The following is a 27,500-nucleotide window of genomic DNA, read 5'->3' as shown; positions in this document are numbered from 1 at the left end:
CGCCTGGGTAGTCAGCCAGCTGTCAATCCACAGCCATGATTTTTCAGCATGAGAGTTTAGACAGAACAGCCCCTGCAGATGGGATTGAGGTCCAAGGACATAGGGGCAGGCTCTCCCCTACAGAGCAGAAAGTTGGGAGAGGTCATGCAGGCCCAAGCCTGGAGCACCCAGCTGGCAATCACCTTAAGAGAGGAGACAAGAAGCACCAGTATCCAGTTATTTCCTTTTTATTTAGAGGGAAGGGCAGAACAGTACATCAGTCTTGAAAGCCACCCCACCCAGGCTGAGCCTCCAGTCCCTGGAAACCACCTCCCCTCTGTGGGGCTCCAGACACTTGTTACCTAAGGGCTGGCCTCTGGCCCTTCTGGGACAACGCAGGCATCACTGGGTCTCAGGAGTAGGGAGACTGCCATGCCTTAAGAGTTTGTTGGAGGGGTTTCTGGACAGGGTGGAGGGGAGAAGGGCTTCCCATCCCACAATTAGGTGAGGAAGAGAGGGAATGGTTTTCCCCTGGCAGTGCTGACTTGGGGCATCTGTTCCCTTCCTTTCCCCCTTGTGGTCTCAGAGAGCTTATCACACACACCTTGACTTCCCTCTCCTCCAGCTGAACAGGGATGGGAGAAAAGCCAGCAGAAGGTGAATAATAAGCTTCTTTTCTCTAAGAAGCCAGGCCTCTAAGTTATTCCTCATTAGTTAACCCAAGAACAGGACCATACAGAAGCCTTGCAGGACTCTAGATATCTACAGGGGGACAAGAACAAGCCTGAGCTTTGAAGGCTCACCCTAAAGCACAGGTGCCTGGTACTGAACACAGCTCACAAAGACGCTGAGTCCCCAGGGAAGCCACCCAGTCCCAGGGTGCTGCTCAGGGAAAAGGAGAGCAAAGCGCCAGCAGGCTTGAGGGCAGAGCCCACAGCACAGAGCTCAATGGGACATGATAAGGTTAGCACTGGGGGATTCCTCAGTTCTTAAGGGAACCCAAGATGAGCAGAAGAGACCCTTTCCAGTGCTGCTCCTTCTCCATAAAGAACCATCCCTTTGCTCCCAATTCCCCGCAATGGAGGCTCTTGGGGTGTGGGGGGGTCTCTATCACCACAGTGATATCCCCTCAAGTACAGCTGTGCCTGACAGCTGCAGCACTGGCACTAAATTGAAGTCCCATGGTCTGTGCCACATCATGGCACAGTCACAGCCACCCGCCCCTTGGAATGAACTGTAATGGCTTTGGTCTGTGCAGAGCTCTGTGGAAAGAGCAAGTGCTTCGGGATACTCTCTCCCAAGGCAATACTGGCAGGTTGGGGTCTGAACACAGGCACATGTGGGTTTAGCACCTTCTCAGGGAGCAGAGAACTCACTCCAGGTCCAATCCAGCTCAGATCCTTAACCAAGCCAATTCTGAAGTAATTTGGAGGGCTAACATCCCAGCCCAATCAGGATGGCCCCCTCTAGACCTGCCCTCTACCATACTCCCAACAGTGGTGACTGCTCAAACCTTTGCTTCTCTAGTAATGGGGAAAGATGGCATGTGCACAGGGGGCTCTGAGCAAACAGCAGGCCCAAAGCCAATTCAAGGGCCCTGAAAAGAGGTTGCTTTGCCTAGCACCAGCGGGGAGAGGATCCCACCGGCTAGTAAAGAAAGCAGGTAGCAGGGAGAGTGTGGAGACAATCTTATCCTCTGGCCCAAATCCCAGCCAAGGCACTCACTGGTTTGCCGTGGAAGCTTCAAGTAGAAACTGGGCATGGGGCCAGGCTTCTCTAGGGGCAGAGGTTCCAGTCTCAGAGGGGCTTGCTCTAGGGTGGCCCCAGAGTGCCAGCAGCGCTAGGCTCTTCACAGCCAGCTGGGCATGGGACACACCCTGGCATAGCATTACGCTGCAGGGCGTACTGGGAGGGGCTGCTCTGTAGCTTCTAACTCAATTGCCCTTTCTTCTCCCCACAGACCAGCTGGGGAGCAGCCTCAGGGATGCTGTAAGCAGCTTCAGCTCAAAGCCCGCTCAGGGAGGAGCAAGGCCCCTTCAGACAGCATGCACATTCTCACCCGCGCCACCCTCCTCCCCCAGCTCTCACCTGGCGCTCTTGCTATTTCAGCAGCTGGCCAATGGGTCTGCTACAGCACACTCATGTCTATCATATTGCTCCACTCATGGCCCCAGGCCTCCCCTCTACCAAACTCCAGAAAGCTGGGGAGAGTCCCCAGACACTTTTAGCCAGACAGGCGCGAAGTGCTCCTGACACCCAGCCCTGTGGCAGGAGTCTGATGGGCCAGCAGCTGTTAATAGCCAAGCCCAGAATTTCATCCTTTCAAACCCCCCCCCCCCCCCCCGGCTCCCGCCATGTCAGTTCTTTGTGTGATGAATCACTCCAGCCCCAAAACCACAGCCAGCAGGAAGTCAGCTGTGGGACAGGGGCAGTGTTGAGTGACTCAGGCAGGGGCAGGGGGGAGCCTTGGCAAGGCAAGCAGCTAGCAGAGATGGGGGAGGGAAAGCAGAGTAGGAAAGAGCAGCCAAGGTTTCAGCCATTGTTCTCCCCAACTCCACTCCTCCCCATCAACCAAACCCAGCACCCTCCTGCAGAACAGGCACAGCAGCTGTGTGACAAACCACGCAGGCCAGCAGCAAAAGCATCACTGTATGCTCCACACCAAGCCTCCACCCACCCCCCAGCCATGGGCTGGCTACTTCTCGCTCATAAGCCACTTGGTCACCTAGTTTGAAGCCTTTGGTGCAGTCCCCCCCGCCCACACAGACTTGCCAGTTCCCCACACCAGAAGCACCCTTGTGTCCCTGCCCCGTCCCAGCTGCCCTCAGCAATACCAAGCCTGGCAAATACCTTATGGCAAGTAGTTTTACATTGTTCTTTTTACACAAAAATAGAGCGATTCTGTATTGATAGCTGGTTCCGTGCTGGAATGGTTACTGAGCGAAGCCAGCGGTAGGCATCTCCAGCGGCATCTGGGAATCCAGATGCTCCTCTCTCATTTCCAAGATACAAAATTAAAGGCATGTGTCTCCATCTGGTTTCTTAAATAGAGGTGGGGGTGTGATTGGACACAGTACGGACAGATCAGCTGCAGCAGAGCCCAACCACCCCCAACCTCACCCCAATATCTGGGGTCAGTGTGGCCGGCTACTTGACTCAGAAGGCTGCCTCTGGCACGGAGTCGTGTAGCCATTCAGACAACTGTTGATCTGGCGTTTGCTGTGTCCTCCGTTCAGAATGTCCTGGATGTGCTGCACGATCAGGTTTATGGCTACTGGATGTGGGGGAAACAGAGCTGGGGTTAGGATTGTACAGTGTAAACAAGTCCCAAGCTACAGGAAGGTGGCCACTCTCAGCTCCCTTTGCAATGCAGTGGGGCACATGCCCGGGAGTGCCAGGCTGTCAGCACTGCAGGGAACAGTGACGCCAGCCAAATCACTGAGTGATGCTTCCCACATGCAGACGGCGTCTCGTCCTAGCCACACAAGTCAGTGAAGTGACACTGATTCACAGCAGCTGAGGAGCTGGCTTTGCCTCTCTACTGGGACTATCCGAGTATATGTGCTTTAGACATACTAAGCCACCTTTGCCTTAACGTCTCACTCCAGAAGGAGTGCACACTGCAGGAGACATGCTACTCTGAGGTACTGCCTCTTGTACTCAGACTCACACAGTAAGCTGCAGCCTGCCAGCCCACCCATGCAGCGACAGGGAGCACCTAAGCGTTTCCCATGGGAAAACACCTCCTCCAACCAAGTCTGCAGATCGTAACTAACCTTGAAAGCCAAATACAGGACTCATCACCTCACTAGGAGCCACATTGGCTCCCATCTAACCCCAGCCCTGCAGGAGTCATTAATGTCCACATGCCAAACAGCAGCCATGGCCCCATTAGTCAGTTTCCCCACATGACGCCTCCCCATCCATTAAGGAAGAGCATCACCACTCACCTTCATTATCTGCCCCCCTGGGGATGATCACGTCAGCATACTTCTTGGTCTGAGAAGAGAGAGGGAGAGACCAGAGGTGTAACTGACCCAGCCTTGAAGTATTTTCATTGCTCCTGTGCCTCTGAAGATTTTAAACCATAATGTAACAGTGCCAACCCCAGTCAGGCCTCAGAAACCAATGAACCAGCCACTCCTCCATGGGGCATTAAAAACATATTCTGGCTTTTTTTCCCATTAGCTCTTTTGTTTGAGCTTTAGGCTACACTCTGAGTATGTTTTCATGCTTTTCTCCACAACCATGGAGGCAACAAAGTTTCATTAGTAAAAGTTGTGATCAGGTGAGAATCTTATGATTCCGGAAGTTGGTGCTTCAAGATAAACATCCCCCCAAAGATCACCAGACTCGCAGTAAGGGTCACAGGAGTTGACAAGACTGAGTTGCACAGGGAGTTTGTGGGGAGAGGCTACCAACTAGTTTGTTTAGATGGATTTCAGTGTTGCTTACACTATCCTTCTGGAAGGTTAACGATGCACCATCCTACTCTTTGCTGGCTCACCCCTTCCTTCCCCACAATGCCAACAACAGCTTCATCCCCATCTTGGCATTTAGCCTGGAGCACAGCAAAGCCACCCACTCTGCACTGCAGTCAGCAACAAAACTAGAGCATCAGGCCAAGCATCTAAGAGTTCTCGCTGCTGCAGGATCTGCCCTGCACAGTCCCCCAAGGGCTCCCAGAGGCGGTGGCCAGGCTGTGGAAATAGTCTCTCCCTACAAAGTGCTACCTTATTCATGGCTTTAGATAATGGCAGTTGAGAGCCCATTACAGTCTAGCTCTGGCTCTTAGTGCTTACCTACACTGCACTTCACAGCGCTGCAGGGGCATGAAAAAACACCCCTGAGTGCAGCAAGTTTCAGTGCTGTAAAGCGTCAGTGTAGACAGTGCACCAACCCTGGGAGCTACACCCCTCGTGGAGGTGGTTTAAAAAAAGCTGGGAGAGCTCTCTCCCAGCGCTGTGCCATGACTACACAAGCCACGTTAAAGCACTGCCGCAGCAGCACTTTAGCGTTGCAAGTGTAGACTAGCCCTAAGACAAGGTGGGGAAAGTAATACTGTTTATTGGACCAACTTCTGCTAGTGAGAGAGATGTTTGAGAGCCACACAGAGTTCTTCTTCAGGTCTGGGAAAAAGTACTCTAAGCATAACAGCTGCATACAAGAGCAAACAGATAAATGTACACTAACTACTTAAGCTAACCTACCTGTTTGCTCTGATATTTAGTTGTGACACTCTGCCTACCTTTCCCACACCTGAAAAGCTCTGCGTGGCTCGAAAGTCTCTCTCATATCAACATCAAATGATCCAATAAAAGACATGACCTCCCCCGTCTTGTCTCTCTAGGATCTTGGGACTGACATGGCTACAAGAACACTACATAGCTATGGATCTGTCAGATTCCAGTCATGGGGATTCCCCCCCAGCTTGTCTGACTCGGAGCTTGTTAGGAGATTAGCACCAGGATCGCCAGCGCTTACACCAGGTTGCCTGTTCCGCACCACATGCAAGTAGAATAGCTGCCCCATGAGCTTAGGGCAGGGGGTGCAGATCAGTCAGAGGCAGGATTCACCAGGGCAGGAGGAGAAGAGATGTTGCTGCCATCTCTGTTGCGCACTCTTCTCCGTGCAGGACCATCATCAGATGAGGGCAGCAGTGACACTTTTACTGGGGATCGATGATCAGTAGAGGAGTGTGCCAAGGTGGCTAGAATACAGCTTCTTGCCTCCTTTCTGGAGTCGACTACCTACCCTTCCTGCCGGGCCTCTACACCCTCCCCTGACCCTATCAAGGAAGGCGCTAGACTTGGCTCCCATGACAGGTCTGCTCCACTCCATGTCTCTCAGAAGCCAATGATGACTGTGTGTGACAGCAGATAGCTGGAAAGGAGGGTCCAACCCTGGACTGTCCCAGAGCCTCCTTAGCCAGGCCTTGCACCCCACGGGACCCACTAATGTAGCTCTCTCTCAAGAGCAAAGCAAGGCTCTGTCCCACCCTTTCCCACCCTGGTTTGAGGAGAAGGAAGTGCAGTGCTGGGAATAGGAAAGAAACAGTTAAGGAGGAGGGTGGTCAAATGGTTAAAGCACTCAACTGAGTCAGGAGTTCTGGGTTCTATTCCCACCTCTGCCCCTGACTGACCTGTGACCTTGGGCAAGTCATCTCAGTCTCTTGCTTCCCCCATGTGCAAGCAGGGGATAAAAATCGTCCTGGCCTGTGGTGCTTAGATGTGCTCTGTGGGGCAGGATCTGTCTCTTATTAGGCACGTGGCCAGTATCTAGTGCAAGGGGGCCCTGATCTTTTTGTTCCAACCCTCTAGGTTCTGCCACACAGACTGGTAACATGGGCTCCTTGTGTTCACCTCCCAGGTCCCCTGCTCTCCCTCTGCTTTCCCTGGGAGCCAAAACCATCTCCACCTCCACTGGCAGCACCTGAAGTCACTTCACTTCTGATTCCAGGAATCTACAGCTAGCACCCAGCAAGCTCTTCATTGGCTTTGTAGCCAGCCAGAAGTGGGAACCCCAGGCCAAGACTTGAAGCACAGAGCTCAGTCCCCTGCCCCTCCTTTTGGGCCATCCAGAAGGCATGAGTACTAGCTGCCTCCCAGGGGTGGGGGAAGGGAAAATCAGTGTGTCCCAGCACACCTACGACAGCCTGTAAGCCACTGTGGCTGCAGCTTGTGCATAGCCCCAAGTAGGGATGTCCCCTGCTGCTGCTGCATCCAGCCAGAAATCCCAGCCACAGGGAAGTGACCACTGAGAGCAACAGATTCTGTGCCCTGCCATACAGCCATCTGTGCCTGCAGGGAGAGAATGCACAGTGTCCAGGCTGGCGCTGCCCTGAGCAAAGTGACGTTGCTGCCTGGTAGGGCAGGCCCCAGCAAGAAGAGAGTTCCCAGTCAAGGAGCTCCCAGCCGTCTCATGGGGTGGTTGTTTTTCCTCACTCACTGGCAAGCAGAATTCCTCAAAGGCTGGTTTGACGAAAGTAATGTACTGAGACAAGATTTGCTCAAGGTCCCGGCCTCGCTCACTGATGTCTCGTAACACTAGGAGGAGAAAAACAAGGCAGTCAGGAGCCAATTGCATGGGCCAAAGCATCCCCGCCCCTGTTTCCCAGACAGGCTCCTTTCCCAGCACTCTTCAGGCCACACCCCAGGCAGGCTAGACGGCTCACAGTTTAATGCCATTTGTTGCAAGAGCTCCTGATAAGAGGGGGCTGATATTACAGGCCTGAGCCAGGCAACATGGAGCAGGGGGCTGTGAATGTTCCCCCCTTCTAGGTCTATCAGTGCACAGCATTCCAGTCCTGCCTCCAGAGTTCACCCAATGCACTAGTCCCAGCCTACAGCCCTGATGCTACTACACTACTGAGGTCCCCCCACAGCTCTGCTGATGCCCCTCAATCCTGACCTGCAGCCCCCTGTTATTCCAGTCATAGGCCCCTCACACAGATCTGTGAATATCCTTAAATCCTGCTCTGATCCCCAAGGCGGGGAGACTCAGAAGCCAAGGCTAACAGTTCCACAGCAGCTTTCGCATTGTAAACTGGATAGTTCTACCTGGGGGGCAGGAACACAAGGGTGGTGGCTCTCAAACCAGACAAGTGACCTCACCAAAGTCTCTAGAGTGGAGAAGTGAAAGCTACCCCACTTCCCCACCATGAACAAGCCACTGCCTTGCTATCCTTGTGGGAGGCGGGTGATAAGAGAAGGTTGCATGATGCTTGGGAGTTCCAGGGCTCATTCTGGACCAATCCCATCCTTCCCCACAAACTCCTGGTAGGTATCAGGAGAGGACAGTCTCCACCTTCTCCTGGTGGTGAGATAGCCAGGCCTTGCCTGCACTGGAGATTCCTGCTGACTCCAGTAATTGGCTGTAACCACCTCAGGGAAGACAAGAGAGAAAGATTCACACCAGTGCAGCTTCCGTCTCCCTCCTATGCAGGAGTCGGGCTCCGCTGGAGTAGAGTGGCTTTGCCCCTCTACATGAGGGCCTGGCCCTGGTGCAGCCAACTGATGGCTGAAGCTGGGGCAAACCCACAGAGCAGACAGTGCCAGGCTCTTTTCAGGAAGAGCTTGAAGGAACTTCTCGCCCAGCAGGCCAAGGCAGCATGGAGCAGGGTGCTCGCAGCACCAGCCAGCTGGCTTTTTGTGACAATTGTCAGCCGCCTCCTCAGGAAGCCAGTCACTGGCCCAGCGAAAATCCAGAGTGCTGTCAGGAGGCAAAGCAGCATTGTCTCTCTAGGCTAGTTTGGAGCTGACCCAGCAGCTCTAATGATCTCTTTTCCTGCTTGTGCTTGGCTGTCAGTTCTGAGACATGCCTTTCGCATGCCATGGGATCCTGGGTGGGAACAGGGACTGGCAAGCCTGGCATCTGCTCCTGGCCTAGACACCAGATCGGCCCCATTCCAGGCTGCTCCTACTGTCTTCTTCCCTCTCCAAAAGCTTCGTAAAACCCAGCATAGATTTTCTGAGCAGCACACAATAAATGGGCAAGAAGAGGGAGAATTTAGCTTTCCTGGTTCCACGCTGCACTCCCTGGCCTGAGGCGGAGAAAGCCTGTATGAAGGTCACACAACCCCATGCACGGTGGGGTTTTTACAGTTCCCTTTTAACACAACTGAGTTGATTAACCATTGCTCAGAGCCAGACAGATCTTCATGCTTCAGTGCATAGACTGACCATAGCTAACAGGGGATAGGAAGAAACTTTCCAAGGGTAGTTTATCCCTTAAACTCGCACTGTGTGGTGCTTGCACCTTCCTCTGAAACAACTGGCACTGGCCACTGTCCAAGACAGGATACTGGACTAGCCTGATCATGGGTCTGTTTTGGGTGGCAGTTCTTCTGCCCCACATGCCGGGTGCTTCAGCATACAGGGTACAGCTGTAGGGAGTCCAGCACCCTCAGACTTAACAGTGTCAGCCATGATACTCTGAATAGGTGAGGCACCCTCAGGATAGGTAGGGAGGGCGTCCAAGAAGACAGGGGAGGCTCCAATTCTATTTCCACAAGGCTCCTCCCCCAAGGAACTGGGCTTTACAGTAACTCCTCACTTAACGTCTTCCCGCTTAACGTCGTTTCAAAGTTATGTCGCTGCTCCATTAGGGAACATGCTCGTTTAAAGTTGTGCAATGCTCCCTTATAACCTCATCTGGCTGCCTGTTCTGTCCACTGCTTGTAGGATTCTGTGGAAGAGCTCTGCCTCCTCCTCCTCCCTCCCAGTGCTTCCCCTGCCACCAAACAGCTGTTTAGTGGTACTTAGGACTTTCTGGGAGGGTGAGGGAGAGCAGGGATGTGGCATGCTCTGGAGAGGAGGTGAGTGGTGGTGGGAAAAGGTGGGCCTGGAGCATCCCCTGGCAAAGCTGGCACCTGTTCTATGGGGGGGGGGGGAGAAGCTGCTGCTGTACAAGGTGCTTCCTAGTGTCCTTGCCTGCAGCAGGCTGTGCCTGTGTGGGGTAAGCCAGGGCCCCTCCCCACTACAATACAGTACAATACTCTTTGTCTGCCCAGAAAAAATTTCCTTGGAACCTAACCCTCCCGCATTTGCATTAAGTCTTATGGGAAAACTGGATTAGTTTAACAACATTTCACTTAAAGTTGCATTTTTCAGGAACATAACTACACTAAGTGAGGAGTTACTGTACCTGCCACCATGGCTATTGTTTTATTTCTAGTGGTCTATATGCTTTGCTGATGTACAATTCACACCCATCCAGAAAGCCTGATATACATGTAAGAACGAGGAGGGCTGGCAAAGATCAGGCCTGATGCATCTCCCATCAGAGTCCCTGTGGAGACTCCTTTGTAATGGGGCTGATCGTCTCCTGTCAGTCAAGGAGTAGTATCTGGAGCAGCTGGCCAGTTCTGAGATCTGGCAGCAGAACCACTCTTAGCAGAAAGAGCATGATGCAATTTACAAAAACCAAAAGTCCCAAATTTACTGCTCCAGCCTGTGCTAATCCAGGATTCTGGGCTATGGTTCCCACAGTAACATTCGATTACTGTAATGTCTCATGAGTGGGCTGCCAGATCCCACTACATCAGTGGTTCCCAAACTTTAACAACCCACAAACGCCTTTCACTAAAATGTCAAATCTCTTGAACCCCCTCCTAAAAAATGAACATTTCCATGGATGCTCTCTCTTACCTGAGGATCAAGTATAAAAGCAGTAATCTTGGAAGTATAAAATTGGTTTTTATGACATGCTTATTACACACTATATCATTACAGTATTATGACATTATGAAAACGGCAACACTCTTCCAAGATCTCACTTTTATAGCTTGTACCATTTTGATTAAGCCTGTTATAAGACAAGGCTCCTAGATTTCATCAAGGAGTATCAGATGTGAAACAGCATGAAGGTATTTAAGAAGCCAACTTGGAGTTCCTCCAGCACAAGAATTCAGGTCTTGAGCAGTCCAGGCAAACGATGCATGTTACACAAAGCTTAAACTTGTTCTTAGTAATTTATGAAATACTAGCTGCCTATTTAATTTTAAAAACAGCAAAAAAAAAATCCATCTTCCTTTCAGTTTCTTACAAGGAGTGTTGAAGTTTAAATCTCCTCAGTGTGATAGATATGCTTGCTTTGATCTGCATAGCTCTTGGAAGTCCCCAGAGCTCTGGACTGCTGGCCCTGTGGTGCCTGGGATCCCTAGGGACAGCTCTGTCCGCCATTAGAGAATCCTCCCCTCCCCCCCACGAGAACCCCCTGTAACATTTTGTGAACCTCCAAGGGTTCACAAACCCCCGTTTGGGAACCACTGCACTACATCATCCTGCCTAGTTTCTGCAGTTCAGAGGTTACAGCCAGAAAGGACCATTAGTCACCAGCTCTGGCTTTCTGTGAAACACAGACCATTGGATCTCCCCCCACATCCCATTACTGGTTGAGATAAGTACATGCTTGGTCATTGATCAGGGAAGGAGAGAAACAAGGTTGTGACTGGTGCTTTCCACAATGCCTATGAAAGGTAACACAGAAAGCTTTTGGGTGGTCAATCCTTTCTTTTGGGAGGAGCTGCTCTCCAATGGGCCTGCTGGTCTCCAGCCAGCCATATTGCAGGGCTCTAGAAGCAGGGGTGGGGTGGGAGAAGAAGAGAGATATTGAACACGAACAGTTCCTAGTCACTGACTTTTACCTATAGCAAGGCTGCAAGAGGGTAATCGAGCACTGATTTGAGGATCGTTATCTTCAGGGGCTGTCTGTTCATCACCTTTGATTTCTTGCTTCCAGGGCTCCATTAGCCAAGACCTATAAGCCCCACTAACACACCCACCTCAGCAGTCAGCGAGGTCTTTCCAAATCAGCTGGCTCAGTTTCTTCATTGAGGTGGTGGGGTGTGTGTGTGTGGGGGTCATTCCTCAGTTGCTATTGTTGAGGTGAGGGAAATTTCTCAGTTCCTAGCACCAGGAAGAACTATAGCTGGATTATAGAAAGGGATTGGATAATTGTAAAACCAATCTAGAACACACATGCTAAGACAAAGGTAACCAAATCTCATGCTTCAGGACATGAGCCGATTGTCACAGTGGTCAGGCAGGTTTACAGTGATCCTATATAAAGCACTGTACTGTCAGCCAAATACAGGTGAATTTCACCTTTGCTTGGGACATGAGACACAGGCCATCTACAGAGGTGGGAGATGCAACTGGACAGATGGCAAATCCTAGATCTCCAATATCATGACCACTGGTTAAGGGAGACTCATTTTGTAAGGTCCATATACAGCGTGTGACCTGCTAGTTCTCCCTCCCCCTCATCAGTGACTGTAATGTCACCTCCCTGAATGAGTCATGTGGAAGCAGCAGGCTGGGCAGAGAGGAGACAGATGGGTGTAAAAAAAAGTAGCGTTCATCAGCAATGACGACATCTTAGCTACTGACAAGACAGTAACGTTGGCTTGATGGTGGCAGGCATCCTGGAGTATCTCCGCTCTAGCTTTCTCAGCCAGCACTGAAATCCCATCTTAGATGCAGGATAAGCACATCTCTGGAATTCTACCGAGACACCCACTTGTGCTGGGCAGGCCTTCCTTAGAGTCCCTTAATGGAGTTCTTCTCTAGTGTCCTGTTTTGTCTGTACTCATCAGAGGGGAAAGTAAGCTGGTATGGGCTGTTATGGCACACTGGCAAGAGCCAGCACACTGTGCCAGACTGGACTGGCTTCCCAAGGTTGGCAATTTAAAGGGCTTGGGGCTCCCTGAAGCGGCCAGAGCCCTGGGCCCTTTAAATTGCCACCCAAGCCCAGCTGCATGAGCCCGAGGGTAGCTGCGGCAGGGCTCGGGAGGTGCTTTGAAGGGCCTGGAGCTCTGCTGTGGTAGCAGTGACCAGGGGTGATTTAAAGGGCCCAGGGACTCCCAGCTGGTAGTCCCGGGGGTGATTTGAAGGCCACACCCCCTGCCCAGGACACCTGTAAGTCCTTTAACTTACTTTCACCCCCCGATACTCAGACACCTCGGCTGAGATTTCCAAGGCTGCACACATAGGGCCCTGTGTAAAGCACATCTTTAGAAAACTCGTGACAGCATGAATGACAGTGTTCAATTTCACAGTTTGCACAAAATGAATTTTACAAACAAAATGTAGTCCATTAAGACAAAACTATTTAAAAATATTGTTTGTGGGCATTTTCAATTTCCATTCCCTCTGGGCAATCATGACTGACACAAGCTTCTAAGCACAGGGGATTTAAAGACATCTATTAAAAAGGTGTGTCTTTAAATCCCTTAGGTGGATCAAAAAAACCCAAAAAACTCGACGAGCATTTGCCAGTAGATGAGATCCCATAACCTCTTGGGGACCTTGTGGTGTCAAAGTCCTCCCTACACTGCGTGAAGAGGCATCCTAGCAAACAGTTGGTTTTAAGGCCTTAAATTTGCAACACAGCTCCCACTGCAGCTGGCTCTGGCTGTCAGCTCTTACAAAATGCAATACACAGCACCACATCTTCAGCCCAGGTCCTTCCTGTCTGTCAGTCAGTCACACACACCTTTTCTCCAGGGTGGCCAGGAAGCAATGAGTGTGACAGCAGCACCAGTTTGTCTGCATTTCCCCAGTGCCATCCTGCAACTTCTGTTTTGCAGTTAACACTAAACCAGGCCTCTCCACCACCCTGCACCACCAGCCACAGAGCAGTGCTGCCCATGGTCCCTTTTTGCTCTATAATGCCCAGCCTCCGCTGAGTGCACATGTGATAGCCAGTCTTCTGCTTCCTACATGGAGCGCTTGCTCCAGTCAAGACCTTCAAAAAGACTATGAGCTGTGCAAGAGCCCCGCTCAGCTTCTGGAGCAGTTCAAGCAGAGCTCACGTCCACAGCCTATGGCCAGCAGCCCTACATCAAGCATTGCCAAGGTAGAGGATGGGGAACCATACCAAGGGACTAGAGTCCTAGTACAATAAGGTTCACGTTGTGAATTGTGCCTCCACGGCTCTTCAAGTCATTGGTCTGAATCACTTTGAAGGAAATCCCTTTCTGAAGAGGCAACTATCCCAACTCCTCTTCGACAAGGTCCCTCACCAAAGACTCTTAAGCAAAGTAAGCAGTCATGGGATGAGAGGGGAGGTCCTCTCATGGAGCAGTAACTGGTTACATGATAGGAATCCATGGTCAGTTTTCAGACTGGAAAGAGGTAAATAGAGTCCTCCAGGGATCTCTACTGGGACCAGTGCTATTCAATATATTCATAAGTGAAGTGGAAAAAGGGGTAAAAAGCAAGGTGGTAAAATTTACAGACCGGTACAAAAATTACTCAAGATATTTAAGCCCAAAGCAGACTGCGAAGAGTTACAAAGGGATCTCACAAAACTGAGAGACTGGGCAACAAAACAGCAGATGAAACTCAATGTTGATAAAAGCAAATGCACATTGGAAAACATAATCCCAACTGTACATACAATATATTGGGATCTGAATTAGCTGTTACCACCCAAGAAAGATCTTGGAGTCATTGTGGATAGTTCTTTGAAAGCATCCACTCAGTACTCAACAGCAGTCAAAAAAGCTAACCAAATATTAGGAACCATGAGCAAAGGGATAGATAAGACTGTAAATATCATAATGACACTATTGATCTCTGGTACGCCTATACTTTGAATACTGCATGCAGTTCTGGTTGCCCATCCCAAAAAAAGATGAATTGGAAAAGGTACAGAGAAGGCAACAGAAATGATTAAGGGCATGGAACAGTTTCCATATGAGGACAGATTAAAAAGACTAGGACTGTTCAGCTTGGAAAAGAGACAACTAAGGGGGGATATTATAGAGGACTACAAAATCATGAGTGGTGTGAAGAAATGAATAAGGAAGTGTTATTTACCCCTTCACATTACACAAGAACCAGGGGTCACCTGATGTTGACAGGTAGCAGGTTTAGATAATCATAAGGAAATACATCTTCAAACAATGTACAGTCAACCTGTAGAACTCATTGCCATGGGATGTGGTGAAGCATAACTGGGTTCAAAAAAAGAACTAGAGAAGTTCCTGGAGGATATGATCCATCAATGGTTATTAGCCAAGATGATTAGGGATGTAATGTGATGCTCTGGGTATCCTTAGCCTCTGACTGCCAGAAGCTTGGAATGGATCAGTCAAATATTGCCCTGTTCTGTTCTTTCCCTCTGAAACAGGCCACTGCTGGAAGACAGGATACTGGGCTAGATGGATCATTGGTCTGACAGAGTCTAGTTGTTCTTATGTAACCCATCCAGAGTCAGCCTAGACTGTCGATACTAAGCAAGAAGGCTAAGAGCAAAGAGGGCTGACTGCAGTAGGAGTAGCCCACCACACACACAGTACTGCAACCCCATGTAATGTTGTGCTGCATGTGCTTGGAGCCAGGTTCTGGTGTTGCCAGGGCTCTTGAGTGGTACTGCACGGGTCAGGGAGGAGGAGTTTCCTCAATTTCAGGAATTGGCAATATGGTAACCAGAGCACCCAACTGACCTGCCTGCTTCATCCCAATTGGAAAACACATGACCTCCCCCAACTCCAGTCCTTCCATTGCCCCATCAGAGTCCAGCCTCCACAGCAGGCCAGCTCCTGCCATTAGCATTACTATCAGAGTGGCAGTGGTTGTCTGGGGACAGAAGTGGCAACAGGACTCCAGGGAGATACATTAGTGTTAAAGACGCCTATTACTCCCCAAGTTCTACAGGTAGCTAAGACAGACAATCCAGTGTCACAAGACCTTCACCTCCCAAATTCTGCGTGTCCCCATTCTCAACCCTGAACTGCCATGCCATGCCCCCTCCACAGTCAGTTCTTGGCCAGTGTTCATAGCCAGAGCTGACCGGGCCGCAGGAATCCTGCCAGGCAGGCCCTTCAGCTCCCAGAAAACACTGCACCCAAGGAAATCAATTTTGGAAGTGACCCCCAAGCCCTCTGCTCCCAATGAGCACTAGGCAGGTGAGGAGTTCCAGGATGCAGTGACATTAGCCATCATGTTGTAAGGAGACACTGTTAGTGCAGGCCCTTAGAGACAGCCCCTTATCCACCCAAAGTATGAGAAGTATCTGCAGAGACTCTGCCTTCCTCTAGTCACTCCCTGAGCTTACACAGCCCATCCCCACCTGCCATGCCCTCTCCTACACAACAGGCCTTGGACTTGGAACTAGTTTTTAAACAGCTTTGCCGTACCGCTGCTTTTGGCACCCCATGACTGGCAGAGAACTGGCATTCCAGCCATCTGCACTGAAGGGAATCTGTAGGGCCACTGCAGCTAGAAACACTCTCTCAGAGCAGCTTCCACAGCAGAACTGAACATCTGGTCTGGAATCCTGTCACTCATGCTCACCAAAGCCAGCTGCTTCAGGAAGCATAAAACCCACACAACCCACTACCACTTGGGATACAGGGCAGGAGTTTCCTGATGCCAATTGAGGGTTGATTTAATACCCTGGATCATGAAGGCCAAGTGCCCTTTCATTTCTGTCTAGCTAGAAGTCACAGAAGATGCCTGGAGCCGGCCCTGGATGGAAGAGCACCAGCTCACCAAGCAGGTGCTTGTGGCAGCCAAGGGGAAGGGGCGGCACATCAGGCTCTTTGGCAGCAATTTGGCGGTGGGTCCCTCGGTCGGGGGGGGGCGAGGGCGAGAAGGAACTGCCGCCGAAGAAGAAAGCAGCGCTATGGAGCTGCCGCCGATGGCAACTTTTTTTGTTTGTTTTCGCCCCTTGGGGCAGCAAAAACCCTGGAGCCGGCCCTGCTTCCATCAATCCAACAGACCAATCCTGCTTCAGAATCTCTTTGCCTTCAATGTCTCACAGAAGCAACTCCCCAAATCAGTTATGCACCAGGTAGCATCTTTCTACCTGGCTAGCGATGCACCCTCACCTCTGCGGGACAGCCGAGTGTCTGCATCTGTGTCCACAAACAGCTTCATCCGGAAGAGATCCCGGACCTCCTGGGTGTAGAAGGCCAGAATGCCCTCGAAGAGGACCACGTCAGCTGGGTACACCGTCACTGTCTCCTCCTTCCTGCCATGCACAAGAAAGGCATGTCAGAGGAAGAGCTGCCCTAATGAGAGGAGTGTTGGGGCTGGTGGCTTCTTGACCCAGCTTTCCCCACTCCACCCCATCCCAGTATGGCAAAGCTTAACCAGGGAATCCAAAAGCTATAGACACTCTTCTCTAAAACATGATGAAAAGAGGGAGCAGGCTAGACCTTTCCCCTCACTGCCACCACCATGTGCACATCTCTCTCCCCCAGGCAGCTGCTGCTGCATGCAGGAGTCAAACTACTCAGTCATGCTCAGGGACCCACCCACCCCTTCCAGTTCGTCCAGCGGAGGAGGCAGGTGTCCTACAGACAACAGCCCCATTTGCCGTGCTGCATTCCCCGAACACTGTACGAAGCAGAGATCCTATGGGAAACAGCACGTGATTGTACAGCAACAGAGTTTAGGTTGTGTGGCTAACCTACATTCTGCCATTTTTTTTTTTTAAATTTGACTGCTTGACTTTGTAACCCTTGCAGCCTAGGGTGTTTTTGGCATGGGCTATTCAGCTCAAGCATTTGGGAGATATACAGTGCATATAAGAGTTGGCAAAATAAAGATGCCTTCTCCAGAAATAGCCCATATTGCTGGTTTCTGCTCAAAGAGACCATTGCTTAGTGTGTCAGGGGAGGGAGGGTGCCGCAAATGAGGATGGGCAGGGCTGCATCCCATGCTCCTGAATCAGAGCAGCGGGTGCAGAGTAAGGCAGGAGTAGTGTCTTACCTGGAATGGGAAACAAAGTCATAGACAGGAATCTGGACTGTCTTCCCTTCCATGATCTCTTTGAGCGTTTTGACGATGAGCTCATTGTCAAAGGCATCTGAGGAGAGACAAGCTGTTATGAAGGCTGCCTGCCAACCTCTGCCCCCATACATCCTGGTATTTGCACCTAGACAGAGTCCCGGCTAAGCTAGACATTGAGGAGTGCAGGCAGGCAGATTCATGCTGCCTCAGGGCCTGAGCACTATTGGGCCAGATCCCAGCTGGCGGAAAGAAGCAGAACTCCACTGAAATCAGTGGGGCTCTGCTGCTTTACACCAGCTGAGGATCCAGCCTTGGATGATCAATACAATCTTTGTACGGATTTTGTTTAAAGCCAAGACTAAAGAGTGAATTTCCTCCCAAACCCCAGCCCCTTGAAGACTGGAGCAGCCTTTTATCCCTGAACAGCTCCCTCCCACAGCTTCACAGAAAGGGCTCTGTTAGCAAGGCAGCCTGTTGCCCAAGGCAGCTGGGTTTTGGGTGAGGCGGTTCTGGAATTTCCCACAAGCCCATTAAGCAGTTGAAAGAGCCTCTGTTGTAGTAACAAGAATTGGGTTTCCTTTGTATTTAGTCCTAGTTTGTTTTCTGGATAAATCCTGCTCAGTAGGGTACCTTCTGAGAGGGGAGGGCTTAGGGAAAATCAAGCACCAATTTAAGCTACTCCCCTGCCCACTCCACCATCATTACATGCCAATCAGTGATCTGCCTGGAAAGGATGGAAGGCTGAGTCAGCTCTACTAGCACCTTCTTGGGGTTGGGGTAAGTCTTAAAATTCCAGCCTTTAAGGAGAAGTTTTAACCCTACTCTCCTTCGGCAGTGTTCCCTCTGTCTGGGCAGTGCGCTGAGCACAGGCGGCTGCTTTTCAGTGGTGCAGTTTGCATAGAGTCTGCAGAGCACTCTAGGATCTTCAGGATGAAACTAGCTGTAGAAGTGCAAATAATGTTATAGGATGGTGCAGCCATCTCTTGGGACCAGGACAAGACCCAGGTTCATTTCACTAAGAACCTAACCAGGATATGAAAGCTAGTCTCAGGCAAGCCAGTGCATTGCATCACTACCCATCCACCCCACATTAATGCAGTGGGGCAAGAAGCTAGGTCTCTGGCATTACCAAGAGGTTCTGTGCTAGTAGAATTAAAAGGAATGACTCAGATCAGGAGAGGTGTCACTGAAGCCCTACACAGCCCAACACCTCCTCCCACGGATCAGGCTCCATTCACCTGGGTGGTCAAAGTTGAACTGGCCCTTGAGTGCCTTGGACTTCTGCTCAGAGGTAAGGACCCGATAGAAGCTGTCTTGACTCAGGATCACCACCTGCTTCTGGCGATAATCCACTTCATTCTGGCCCAGTAGCTGGACGATTCTGGCACAGACTGATGACTTCAGGCGATGTAGCAAGGGGGAAAATGAAAGGAGAGAGTCTGATGCAAATGGAGACTACTCTGAGCAGGAGACTTGCAGACTGAGGAGAAGCCTGCCTTGGGTGGCAGGGAATAGGAGGCTGCAAGCTCAGGCAGGAGACATTCCCATCCTCATCTGATGCTTTGCTCCTCAGCCAAGGAGCAGAGAGCTCATCTGTCCTCTTGAGACATCCCAAAGCCATCTGAGTGCTGCCCCTGGATCCTTCTCCAAGGCCACTGTTTTGTGGCCTATTGCTCATTTATGTAGCTAATAGGTCTGAATCCACCTGCCCTCTCATTCCCCTTTGTGCCTTCGAGCTGCTGGGAGGGAAAAGGGGTTCTCTCTCTCTCTCTCTGTGTGTGTGTCCCAGAACTGTTCTCCCAACCAGCTCAAAACCTCCTACCTACCATAAGTCTCCACTATCCTACTCTTCCTCCAGCCTGTCTTGTCCCGCATTCCAGGAGTAGCTCCAGGGGCTGCTTGGAGCTTTCCTCAGGCAGCAGCATGAAACCAGCCAGATCCAGGTCACTTGCACTGCTGCCCACAGGGTTCCCATTAGCAGCAGTGACAACAAATGTGACTTAGGGTCTGCCCTCACTAAAGAGCAGCTGAGGAGGCCTAAAAAGAACAGCTGAGGCTCAGGATCTGCACTCAAATTGGCTCCAAGATTGGCGTTTGTGGGACAAAAGCCAACAAGCTCTATTCTCCCCTCACTCACACAGGGAAGTCTGCTGAATTCTGTTATGCCAGCAAGGGGAGAAATCAGGCTTTCATTGCAGAAGTTGGAGGGGAAAAAAACTCCGTACAGAAGTTTGTTGTAACACCCTAAATAAAGCCCAATGGAAAGTAACTGATTCTGCACCAGCCAGAAAACACAAGGGCCTTTCTCTGAGAGCAAGCAGGGCTTGGAGGAGCAGCAGAAAGCACATCCTGGTGCCTCTTGGCACAGACATCTCACACATTCACACTGACAGAGGGAGCAGAGCAGAATGAAGAGTCATGGAGCTGGGGTTGGGTTTCATGGAGTTGCTGCTGGGGATCCCAATCGGCTCTGTAGGGAAGATGTCTGAAAAAACAAAAAAAATCACTCTTTCGGGTGCCCAAGCTCAGGTTATTTGGATGGCAGATTAAGCTAGTCTGGGGAGGGTCCCAACAGCTGGGAGAGCAGACACGTGGGCTGGTGGAAGCCTTTCCCAGCTCCATCCCTACCGCTGTTTCGCAACTGACTCACCAGGGAGGCAAGTGGCATGCAGGGTTGACTCTAAGGGTTTTGCCGCCCCAGGCAGCCAAAAAAAAAAAAGCCACAACCGCGATCTGCGGCAATTCAGCAGGAGGTCCTTCGCTCTGACTGGGAGTGAGGAACCCTCTGCCGAATTGCCGCCGAATAGCTGGACCTGCTGCCCCTCTCCAGAGTGGCTGTCCCAAGCACCTGCTTGCTAAGCTGGTGCCTGGAGCCGGCCCTGGTGGCACAGAAGCAGCAGAAGAGAGGGGAGTAAAGAGGTGGCAGAGTGCAGGTGTAGAGAGGAGGAACTTTACTCCAAACAGGTTTGAAGATTTAAAACTGAACTAACAGCACAGAGAGGTGAGCTGCACTCAACCCCATCATACATGCACTGAAGTCCCTGGGAGCTGCAGGAAAAAGCACCTCTGGGAAAAGGGGAAGGGGGAGCCCCTAACTTTAAGTTGTGGCCTCAGACCCACATCACAGCATTTGGCTGTGTCACTAGCAGGCTGCCTCACTGGAGCCCTGACCAGTTTGAGCTTAGATTAGTTACAGAAAGTGGGCTGATGCCTGCAAAACTTTACCTGTTTAGGCAGCCATGTAACCACACTAGTGCTTGCCTCAGGCAGTTAGTTGGCAAGGGATTCTGGGTACCTATTCCACAATGTACCAACACAATTCATTGGCTTGCGGGCCTCAGAGGAACAATCAGGAGCTATTGCTCCACTTCTCCCACTACTGACTCACGTAGCCTCCTAGTTTGCCAGGACAGACCTCCCTCCCCTCCATTCCCACTCCCACTCCAAGCCACAAATAATGCCCCTGCTTCCAGCTACACACTCTGTGAGCCAGAAATCCCGCCCTGGAGTGCCAGTTGGATCACCAGCTCAAAGTGCTTTAAGGCAGCAAAGAGGGGCATTAGTGGAGCTTCTCAGCATTAACATATACTCCGAAAAATGCCTGTGGCCATGCTGCAGCCTACACCCTCTCATCCCCCCCATTAAGTCATATGTTCCACAGTTGGATTTCTGGCTCAGGAGGTGGAGTTGGAGCCAGGCGCATTATCAGAGGCCACTGGGAGGAAAGTCTGTGGGGGTGGATGGGTAGGGGGGACCTTCAGCTAGAGAACAGATGAGCAGATTTGACAGCCCCATGTCCCTTCCCCCTCCAAGCCCAGATGGGCCCCTTCTGCTATGAGCAGTGCACTGTGGGCCAGTGCTTGGAGGACTCTCTAGCCACTGGAGCTGTACAGAGTGAATGGATAAACATCTTATAACTGGTTCAGCTCTAGAGAAATGGGCTGTTTGAGGTGAGGGCTGAGCTGTCCACAGAACAATTCAGAGTCCAAGGGCTGGTAAAGCTACCGTTCTCACCAGCCTCTGTCCTGCAGAGCTCTAATTCACTAGTCACCTCTGCAGCAGAGGGCCTGACAAGAAGCTAGGATAGGAGTCACCACTTAAGTTTCAGAAGCTCGGCCTCCCCATATATAGATAGAGCTAATTTCTGGAGTTCCCTAGAGCTCAGCTAGAACAGCAGCATTTGGGAAACTTTAGGCTGTGTGTTTTCCAGTATGAAAAGTAAAGAAATTCAGGCTCAGAAAAAAAACCCACAGAGCATCCAGTAAGAGAGGAGATAATTTAATTGGGGGTGGGAGCTGAGAGGGTTGTACAGCTGCCTGTCTGCTCACTCCCACCTCACATAATGACTCTTGTTGGCCAATGGTGCTTTATAGGTGGGAAGTGACATCCCTTCCTGACCTCTGCAATGGACAGCTGACACCCAGAAGCAGGATATTTAATTCCTGTAGATCTTATCAATGGATCTGCACTTATCCAGACTCTCTCATTAAAAACAAAATTCAATTAGAGCCTCTGACCCTGCAAGCGTCCCACACTGTGGGACAGAGTGTTTCCTGACTCCAACCATCATGAGTTGCTTGCCATCACCTCTCCTTTGTTTTCTGATTCCCTGCCTCCTTCCCCAGCACTGTTTCAACATTCCACTCTGGCTTATCAAGCTGTATCCCACTGCTTTCATAAACACTGGCCACACAGATCATCACCCCTCCACCGCCTCTTCCTGTTCTCTCTCTCCTAGCTAGATTGCTGCCCATCAATATTGACATTCCAACTCTGAGAATCACTGTTGGGAGTCAGCAATGTGCTATGGGCAGAGCTATCAGCCAGCAACCCCTTTGGGTTCTTCTTGCAAATTTTTTGATAGCCTTTCCATTTGTGAATTAGCCCTGTCTCACACAGGGACAGAGCCTCAGCTGGTGTCAGTGTAGCTCCATTGTAGTCAGACTATGTGCCCAGCTGATGCGGGAGGGGAGATCGGTTCCCCGGAGTCAGACAAAGGAAGAAAGTTCCAGGCTCAGTTAAACTAAAGTTCCCTATCTCCCCACTCCAGGAAACAGGAGAGAACTGATGTCACAGCAGAGGAACACTGAGGGGTAACTTCTGGCCTCTGTGTTCAAGCAATAATTGGCTCTTGCCAGGCTTGCTGATCCTACAGAACACGGTAAGGCATATAGGGAATGGCATCTCTGAGGGTCCAGCTGTACAGCTATGCTCTGGCACTGGAAGTGGAGGAGTTCTGGGAAGATGTCAGACACTCTCCATCCCTTTCTCTAGTTGGATTATTCTCCCCCTTTGCAATCAGCTCATGCAGCACCCCCTGCATTCAGTGGCATGAAGTTAAACACTAGTTGTGAAGTGTGGCCCGTGACCAGTAGGGGAAGTTAGCCATGCCTCCACCTTTATCATCACTTAGAAGAATGAGGGCAGAATGCAGGGCCCACCCCCACACCTATTTCTCTTCAACTGACCCTTTAAGGGTGAAGATCAGAGCACGTGCAAGCTGCATTTGCCTTCCAGCAGCCTGCTTCTATCAGGCACCAGAAGGGATGGCCGCACAGTGTGGGCTGTGGAGCCTACTTCATTTTTCTTAATGAATTTTAAGGGCTGTCAGAAACAATGGGGGAGGCATCCATGAGGATTTCCTGCTCTCTAGCCAGGAAAGAGAGACACAGATGCTACCCTCCAGCTCCAACTACTGCAGCAAGGCCTCCAAAACAGCATGTGCCTCTCCCACATAACAGACTGATTCAGCTCCAAGGCAGCCTGAGCCTCCAGCTGTGCAGAGCTCTGGTCCAACCCTGAACTTCAGGGTCTTGTGGATCAAAGCAAACCAAAACTCCTAGGCAGGGAACAATGCTTCAAAAGGAGGGAACTGGGACAGCTCAGAATGCAGTGGGGTGGAGCCGGAAGGAGATATTTGTGTACAAGTAGAACTACCTGTGTGACAAGCATTAATGGAGAAAGAAACAACCAAGCTTCACAGGGGTTTGGGTTTCCAAGAGTGACTCTTAGGAAAGGGATTCTACATCTCTCTCCCTGTGGCTAGTTACCAGTCTGGGATAGTTTAACAATTGGTGCTTGTTTTACACTTACACACACCCTCCTTCACCCATTAATGCAGCCACTTTCTTCATTTAGCTTGGACAGTGAAATGAGACCGCTCAGGTTCGCTTCCTCAGTTCTCCAACACCATAACGAACTTGTTGCATTTCAGCCAATACAGCAGGGAAAGAGTTAAATCCCTCCAGCCCCACCGATAAAAACCCTCACTCGTTCCTGAAATACAATATAGTGTCCTCTCCCCATACCCTCTCACTATATATAATTTGGGAGGGGGGAGGGAGGTGGGAAGGAGAGCAGGAGCATAAAATACTTGAAAAATAGGACTCCATCCAAGTACCAGCCCCTCTTAGATGATCTGCAGCTGGAAGCAGGCAGGAGATGAGCTGCTGTTCATAGGGCTATCGCCCTCCCCCAGCAGCACCAGACTGGAAGTGAACTCTCCCGCCCAGACTCTCTTTCAGGCTAAGACTATATGATGAGGAAAAGCCCTCAGGAAATTCCTGCCAAAAAGCTGGTGATATAGAGAAAAGATCCAGTCCCTGTCTGCAAAACTGCTTCTGACAGACACAAACCAATCATGCCCTGGTAGGAAAACTTCAGCCACTGGCTTGAAAGAAAGATTCTGAGGAGGAGGAAGAAAGACTAGAGACACACACAGAGATCATAAGTTCCCCTGCACAATGGGAACAGAAACTCCTCTAGCATTGGGAAGCATCCCCTTCAAATGAACGACAAATCCCCAGTACCACACACAAGAGAACACAATTAGGAAGAGACATGAAAACTCCTTTAGTGGTCTGGAAGAAGGAATGACCAGTGAGCTGGCAAACTTCAAGGTGACAAAACTATCCCTTAGTCAAGACCTGAGAAGACTATGGAGAAATTCAGAAGCATCTAACCAAGCTAGGTGAATGGGCAGCAGGATGGTAGAGGAAATTCAGTGCTGACAGATGCAAGGTAATGCATACTGGAAGTAATCTGGACTATACATACTGCTGGGCTCAAATTAACTGTAATTGCTGCAGGATGAGACTTGGGGGTCATTTTAGACAATGTGAAGCAGATGTCAGTAAAAGAATGTAGTAGGATCAACAACAAATGGCATAGAAAATACAATGCCTTTAGAGAAGCAGCATGGTCCAGTGAATAGGGCACTGAGCAGGGTCTTCAGAGAACTGCAGTCTATTCCTGCCACTGACCTGTGTGTGACCCTAGGCAAGTCACTTCCCTTCCCTGTGCCTTTAGCTGGTCTATTTAGATTGCAAGCTCTTCAGGAGAGCACCAAGTACAGGACCTAGTATAAAGGCTGCCCCCCCCCCCCCCCGCCGCCAAGCAAATCTCAGCTGGGGCCTCTAGGCATTACTGTAATACATATAAACTAACTCCCTTTATATAAACTAACATGACACTGTCACCTAGAATATGGTGTTCTGTTTTAGTCATACTCTCTCAAAAAGGACAGGATGCAAATAGAGGGGCACATTCACATAGAGGTTAAAAAAAAAAAAAAAAGAGGGCCATCTACCCTCAATGAATAGGATGCTTTCCCAGGGAAGTGCCTTCACCTCTTCCAGAATCTAAGCTTTCACTTAAATATCATCAAGTACCATACCTGTCTAGTCTTTCATGGTCACAAAGAAAGGCTTTGTAACCATGAACTGAGTGAAGTCAGAGCATTGATGTCTCCCTAAGCCTGCAGGCACACAGCTCTAGTGCTTCTGCTGCTGCTCAGAGCTTCCACAAGCCGCAGCAGAGTGAAAACTGACTCAAGGCCTTTTCACTTTTACTACTCTTTCAGGTGCTGTGGTAGCAATGCAACTGACAAGAATCTGATCAATTTCATTCTGCTAGGTCTTGGAGGAAATTCTGAGTAACAGCAGGGTAAGTGCTAGAGCTAGTAACTGGAGAAGCCTTAACCTTTTGCCTTTTTTTTTCTCCTCCTTGGTGCAGGAGGGGTATGTAGTGGAACCATCTTCCTTCCAACAGTCAGAAAGCTGAAGGAGGCATCATGCCCAAACAGTGCTGACTGCATCTCCTCCTGCAGTCTTTCATATCTGTTTGCAACACAGGTGCAAGGTTGGGCAATGTTAGGAGGGGAAGGGGGAAAAATAAGGAAACAGGAAATGAATATTGAGGCAATTCAGGAAGAAATATAACATGGCCTATAAAGAGGAGCATGGAGTAGAAGGAACGGCAATTAGTAAGGACCAGTGGAACGCTCATTTCATGAGTTCTACCTGCATCCATGAAATAATGTATTCAATTCAGCTATAGAGCTGGTTAAATACCATGGATGAGGATGGTCTGATACTATTCAGAACATATTAACCTGTTAGAATAGTAAAATTAATACACCTCTACCCCAATATAACACGAATTCGGATATAATGTGGTAAAACAGTGCTCGGGGGCAGGGGGGCGCGCGCTTCTCCGTACTCCGGTGGATCAAAGCAAATTCGATACAACGCAGTTTCACCTATAATGTGGTAAAAATTTTTTTGGCTCCAAAGGACAGTGTTATATTGGTGTAGAGGTGTATATATCCCATAAGGTAATCATCCCTACTAGCAAGTGAAATTTTGAAGACAGGTATAACAGAAGTGTTTAGGTTTTTTGCACTGCACTTAACAGTAACATTGTCAAAACAGTACACCTGCTTTGTTCCTTTATGGTGCAGAGGGATGGCATCTGGGAGGGGTGGGTGGTACAGGTATTTTTCATGCAGGCTATAGGCTTAGTCCTAGGGCTACAAGGAATCAGTAAGTTTTTCCAAGCCTGTCTGTACTGGACAATTCTGGAATAAGATGCACATGGAGAAGTTTCTTTCTAAACCCTGGCAAGTAGAGATTGCTTTATCTTCTCCAGTGTAACTGGATGTTCTCATTAGCCATATACATGTCTTTTTATGGTTGCATGACACCTGCAAAGCCAGAGTTGGGAGACTCTGGAGTACCAAGCTCCAAGACTCTTTTCTTCATGCTCAGATAATCCCAGCTCAGTCAATGTTATGGAAGAGCTATTTGAACTGTGCACTGACTCCAGGTACAGATGGAGAGGGGAATCCTGCTGCAGAGACAGATGCACTGACCCTAGTGGAAAAGGAAGCAAATCTGCATACATGACAGACAGGCATTTTGCTCCAACACCTTCTGCACATCATCTTTACTACTGGGATGAGCTCTGCATTTCCACAGGGACTCTCCTCATTTAGATCCCTCTGTAATGCAGAGAGGGGACGGGAAAGAACCATCCCTATTCTAACTCTCAGCATCTCTTCTCCACTCTGAAGCACAGTCAAGCCCCGCATAGAGCAGGAACTGACCCTAACCCTGCAGCTGTAATCTGACTGCCCTGGACCACAATGCTTTGTACATTTGGCTACTCTGGTTATGGGGCTAGATGTGATGGATTCTGAAATGACCATTCGTGTCACTGGCCCATGCCTAACGTTGAACCTTAAAAGGTAACAGGAATCAAGGCAAGGTCCACACTGAATGCCTTCTACCAAGGAACAAGAGATGAGTGAAGACTAGTACCTATGGGCTCAGCCATTAGCTAACCCCTTCCCATTTCAGGATTCTCTGTCTGGTGGGTGCACTGTCAGCTCCTCCTGTGTCAGGGCCAGGCTCCGTAGCACATTGAAGGCTTGTGGGGCACTGGGGCTGGAAAATCCCCATTCAGTCTGCTTTTCTCCCTTCCTCAGAGAGGCAAACTACAGAACACTGTGAAAGACCATCCCTCCATCCGGAACCCTTCTGGTGCAATCCCAGCACTGCTCCCTTTCACTCCAGGAGTAGCAGTTCCCGTGAGACAGCAAGGAAGCTAAACTTCCCTGAGATCAAGAGAGCAGTTCTCATTCACCAGTAGAAGTGTGCAGCCAGACCTTCCATTGGACATCCATGAGAATTCTCTGGGCCTGGTTCTCTGCTGCCTTGCTCTCACAAGAGAGCTGAGCAGGATTTTCTATTCCACGAAAGCTTGAGATTGGGGGGGGGGGGGGAGGAGAAAGGATTCTGTAGTGGAATAAAAAAAAAAAAAAGCAGCTCAGAATTTCAGAGAACAGCTCCAGGAAGGCAGCCTGGAGAGAGAGCTTCCCCAGGAAGCCCCAGCTCATTGCAGGCTACAAGGGGCTTGTGAAGAAGCTGGGAACCTAGAAGCCCAGGCCGCAGGGGAACCAGACAGGTGACCATTGGAATGTCATCAAAAACAAAA

At 50.2% G+C, this 27,500-nt stretch overlaps 1 protein-coding gene across 4 annotated transcripts in view; it reads right to left on the bottom strand.

The window, feature by feature from the left end:
* Nucleotides 1-211: 211 nt before the first annotated feature.
* The window catches only part of UCK2 (uridine-cytidine kinase 2), a 44,648-nt gene continuing 17,359 nt past the window's right edge, over nucleotides 212-27,500 (bottom strand). For 3 of the 4 annotated variants that reach the window (XM_050963348.1, XM_050963347.1, XM_050963346.1), the window contains 6 exons: nucleotides 18,464-18,623; nucleotides 17,205-17,301; nucleotides 16,319-16,461; nucleotides 6,928-7,025; nucleotides 3,930-3,978; nucleotides 212-3,253 (listed from right to left, as the gene is read on the bottom strand). In XM_050963348.1, coding sequence (XP_050819305.1) covers nucleotides 3,114-3,253; nucleotides 3,930-3,978; nucleotides 6,928-7,025; nucleotides 16,319-16,461; nucleotides 17,205-17,301; nucleotides 18,464-18,623 — 687 coding nt within the window. In that variant the 3' untranslated portion in view covers nucleotides 212-3,113. The remainder of the gene's footprint in view (nucleotides 3,254-3,929; nucleotides 3,979-6,927; nucleotides 7,026-16,318; nucleotides 16,462-17,204; nucleotides 17,302-18,463; nucleotides 18,624-27,500) is intronic. The other variant, XM_050963349.1, reaches the window with a different exon arrangement.

Source organism: Gopherus flavomarginatus, chromosome 7 (assembly GCF_025201925.1).
Source record: "Gopherus flavomarginatus isolate rGopFla2 chromosome 7, rGopFla2.mat.asm, whole genome shotgun sequence".
NCBI lineage: Eukaryota > Metazoa > Chordata > Testudines > Testudinidae > Gopherus > Gopherus flavomarginatus.
The sequence above is the reverse complement of the archived record's forward strand: the minus strand, read 5'-3'. Positions and strand labels throughout refer to the sequence as shown.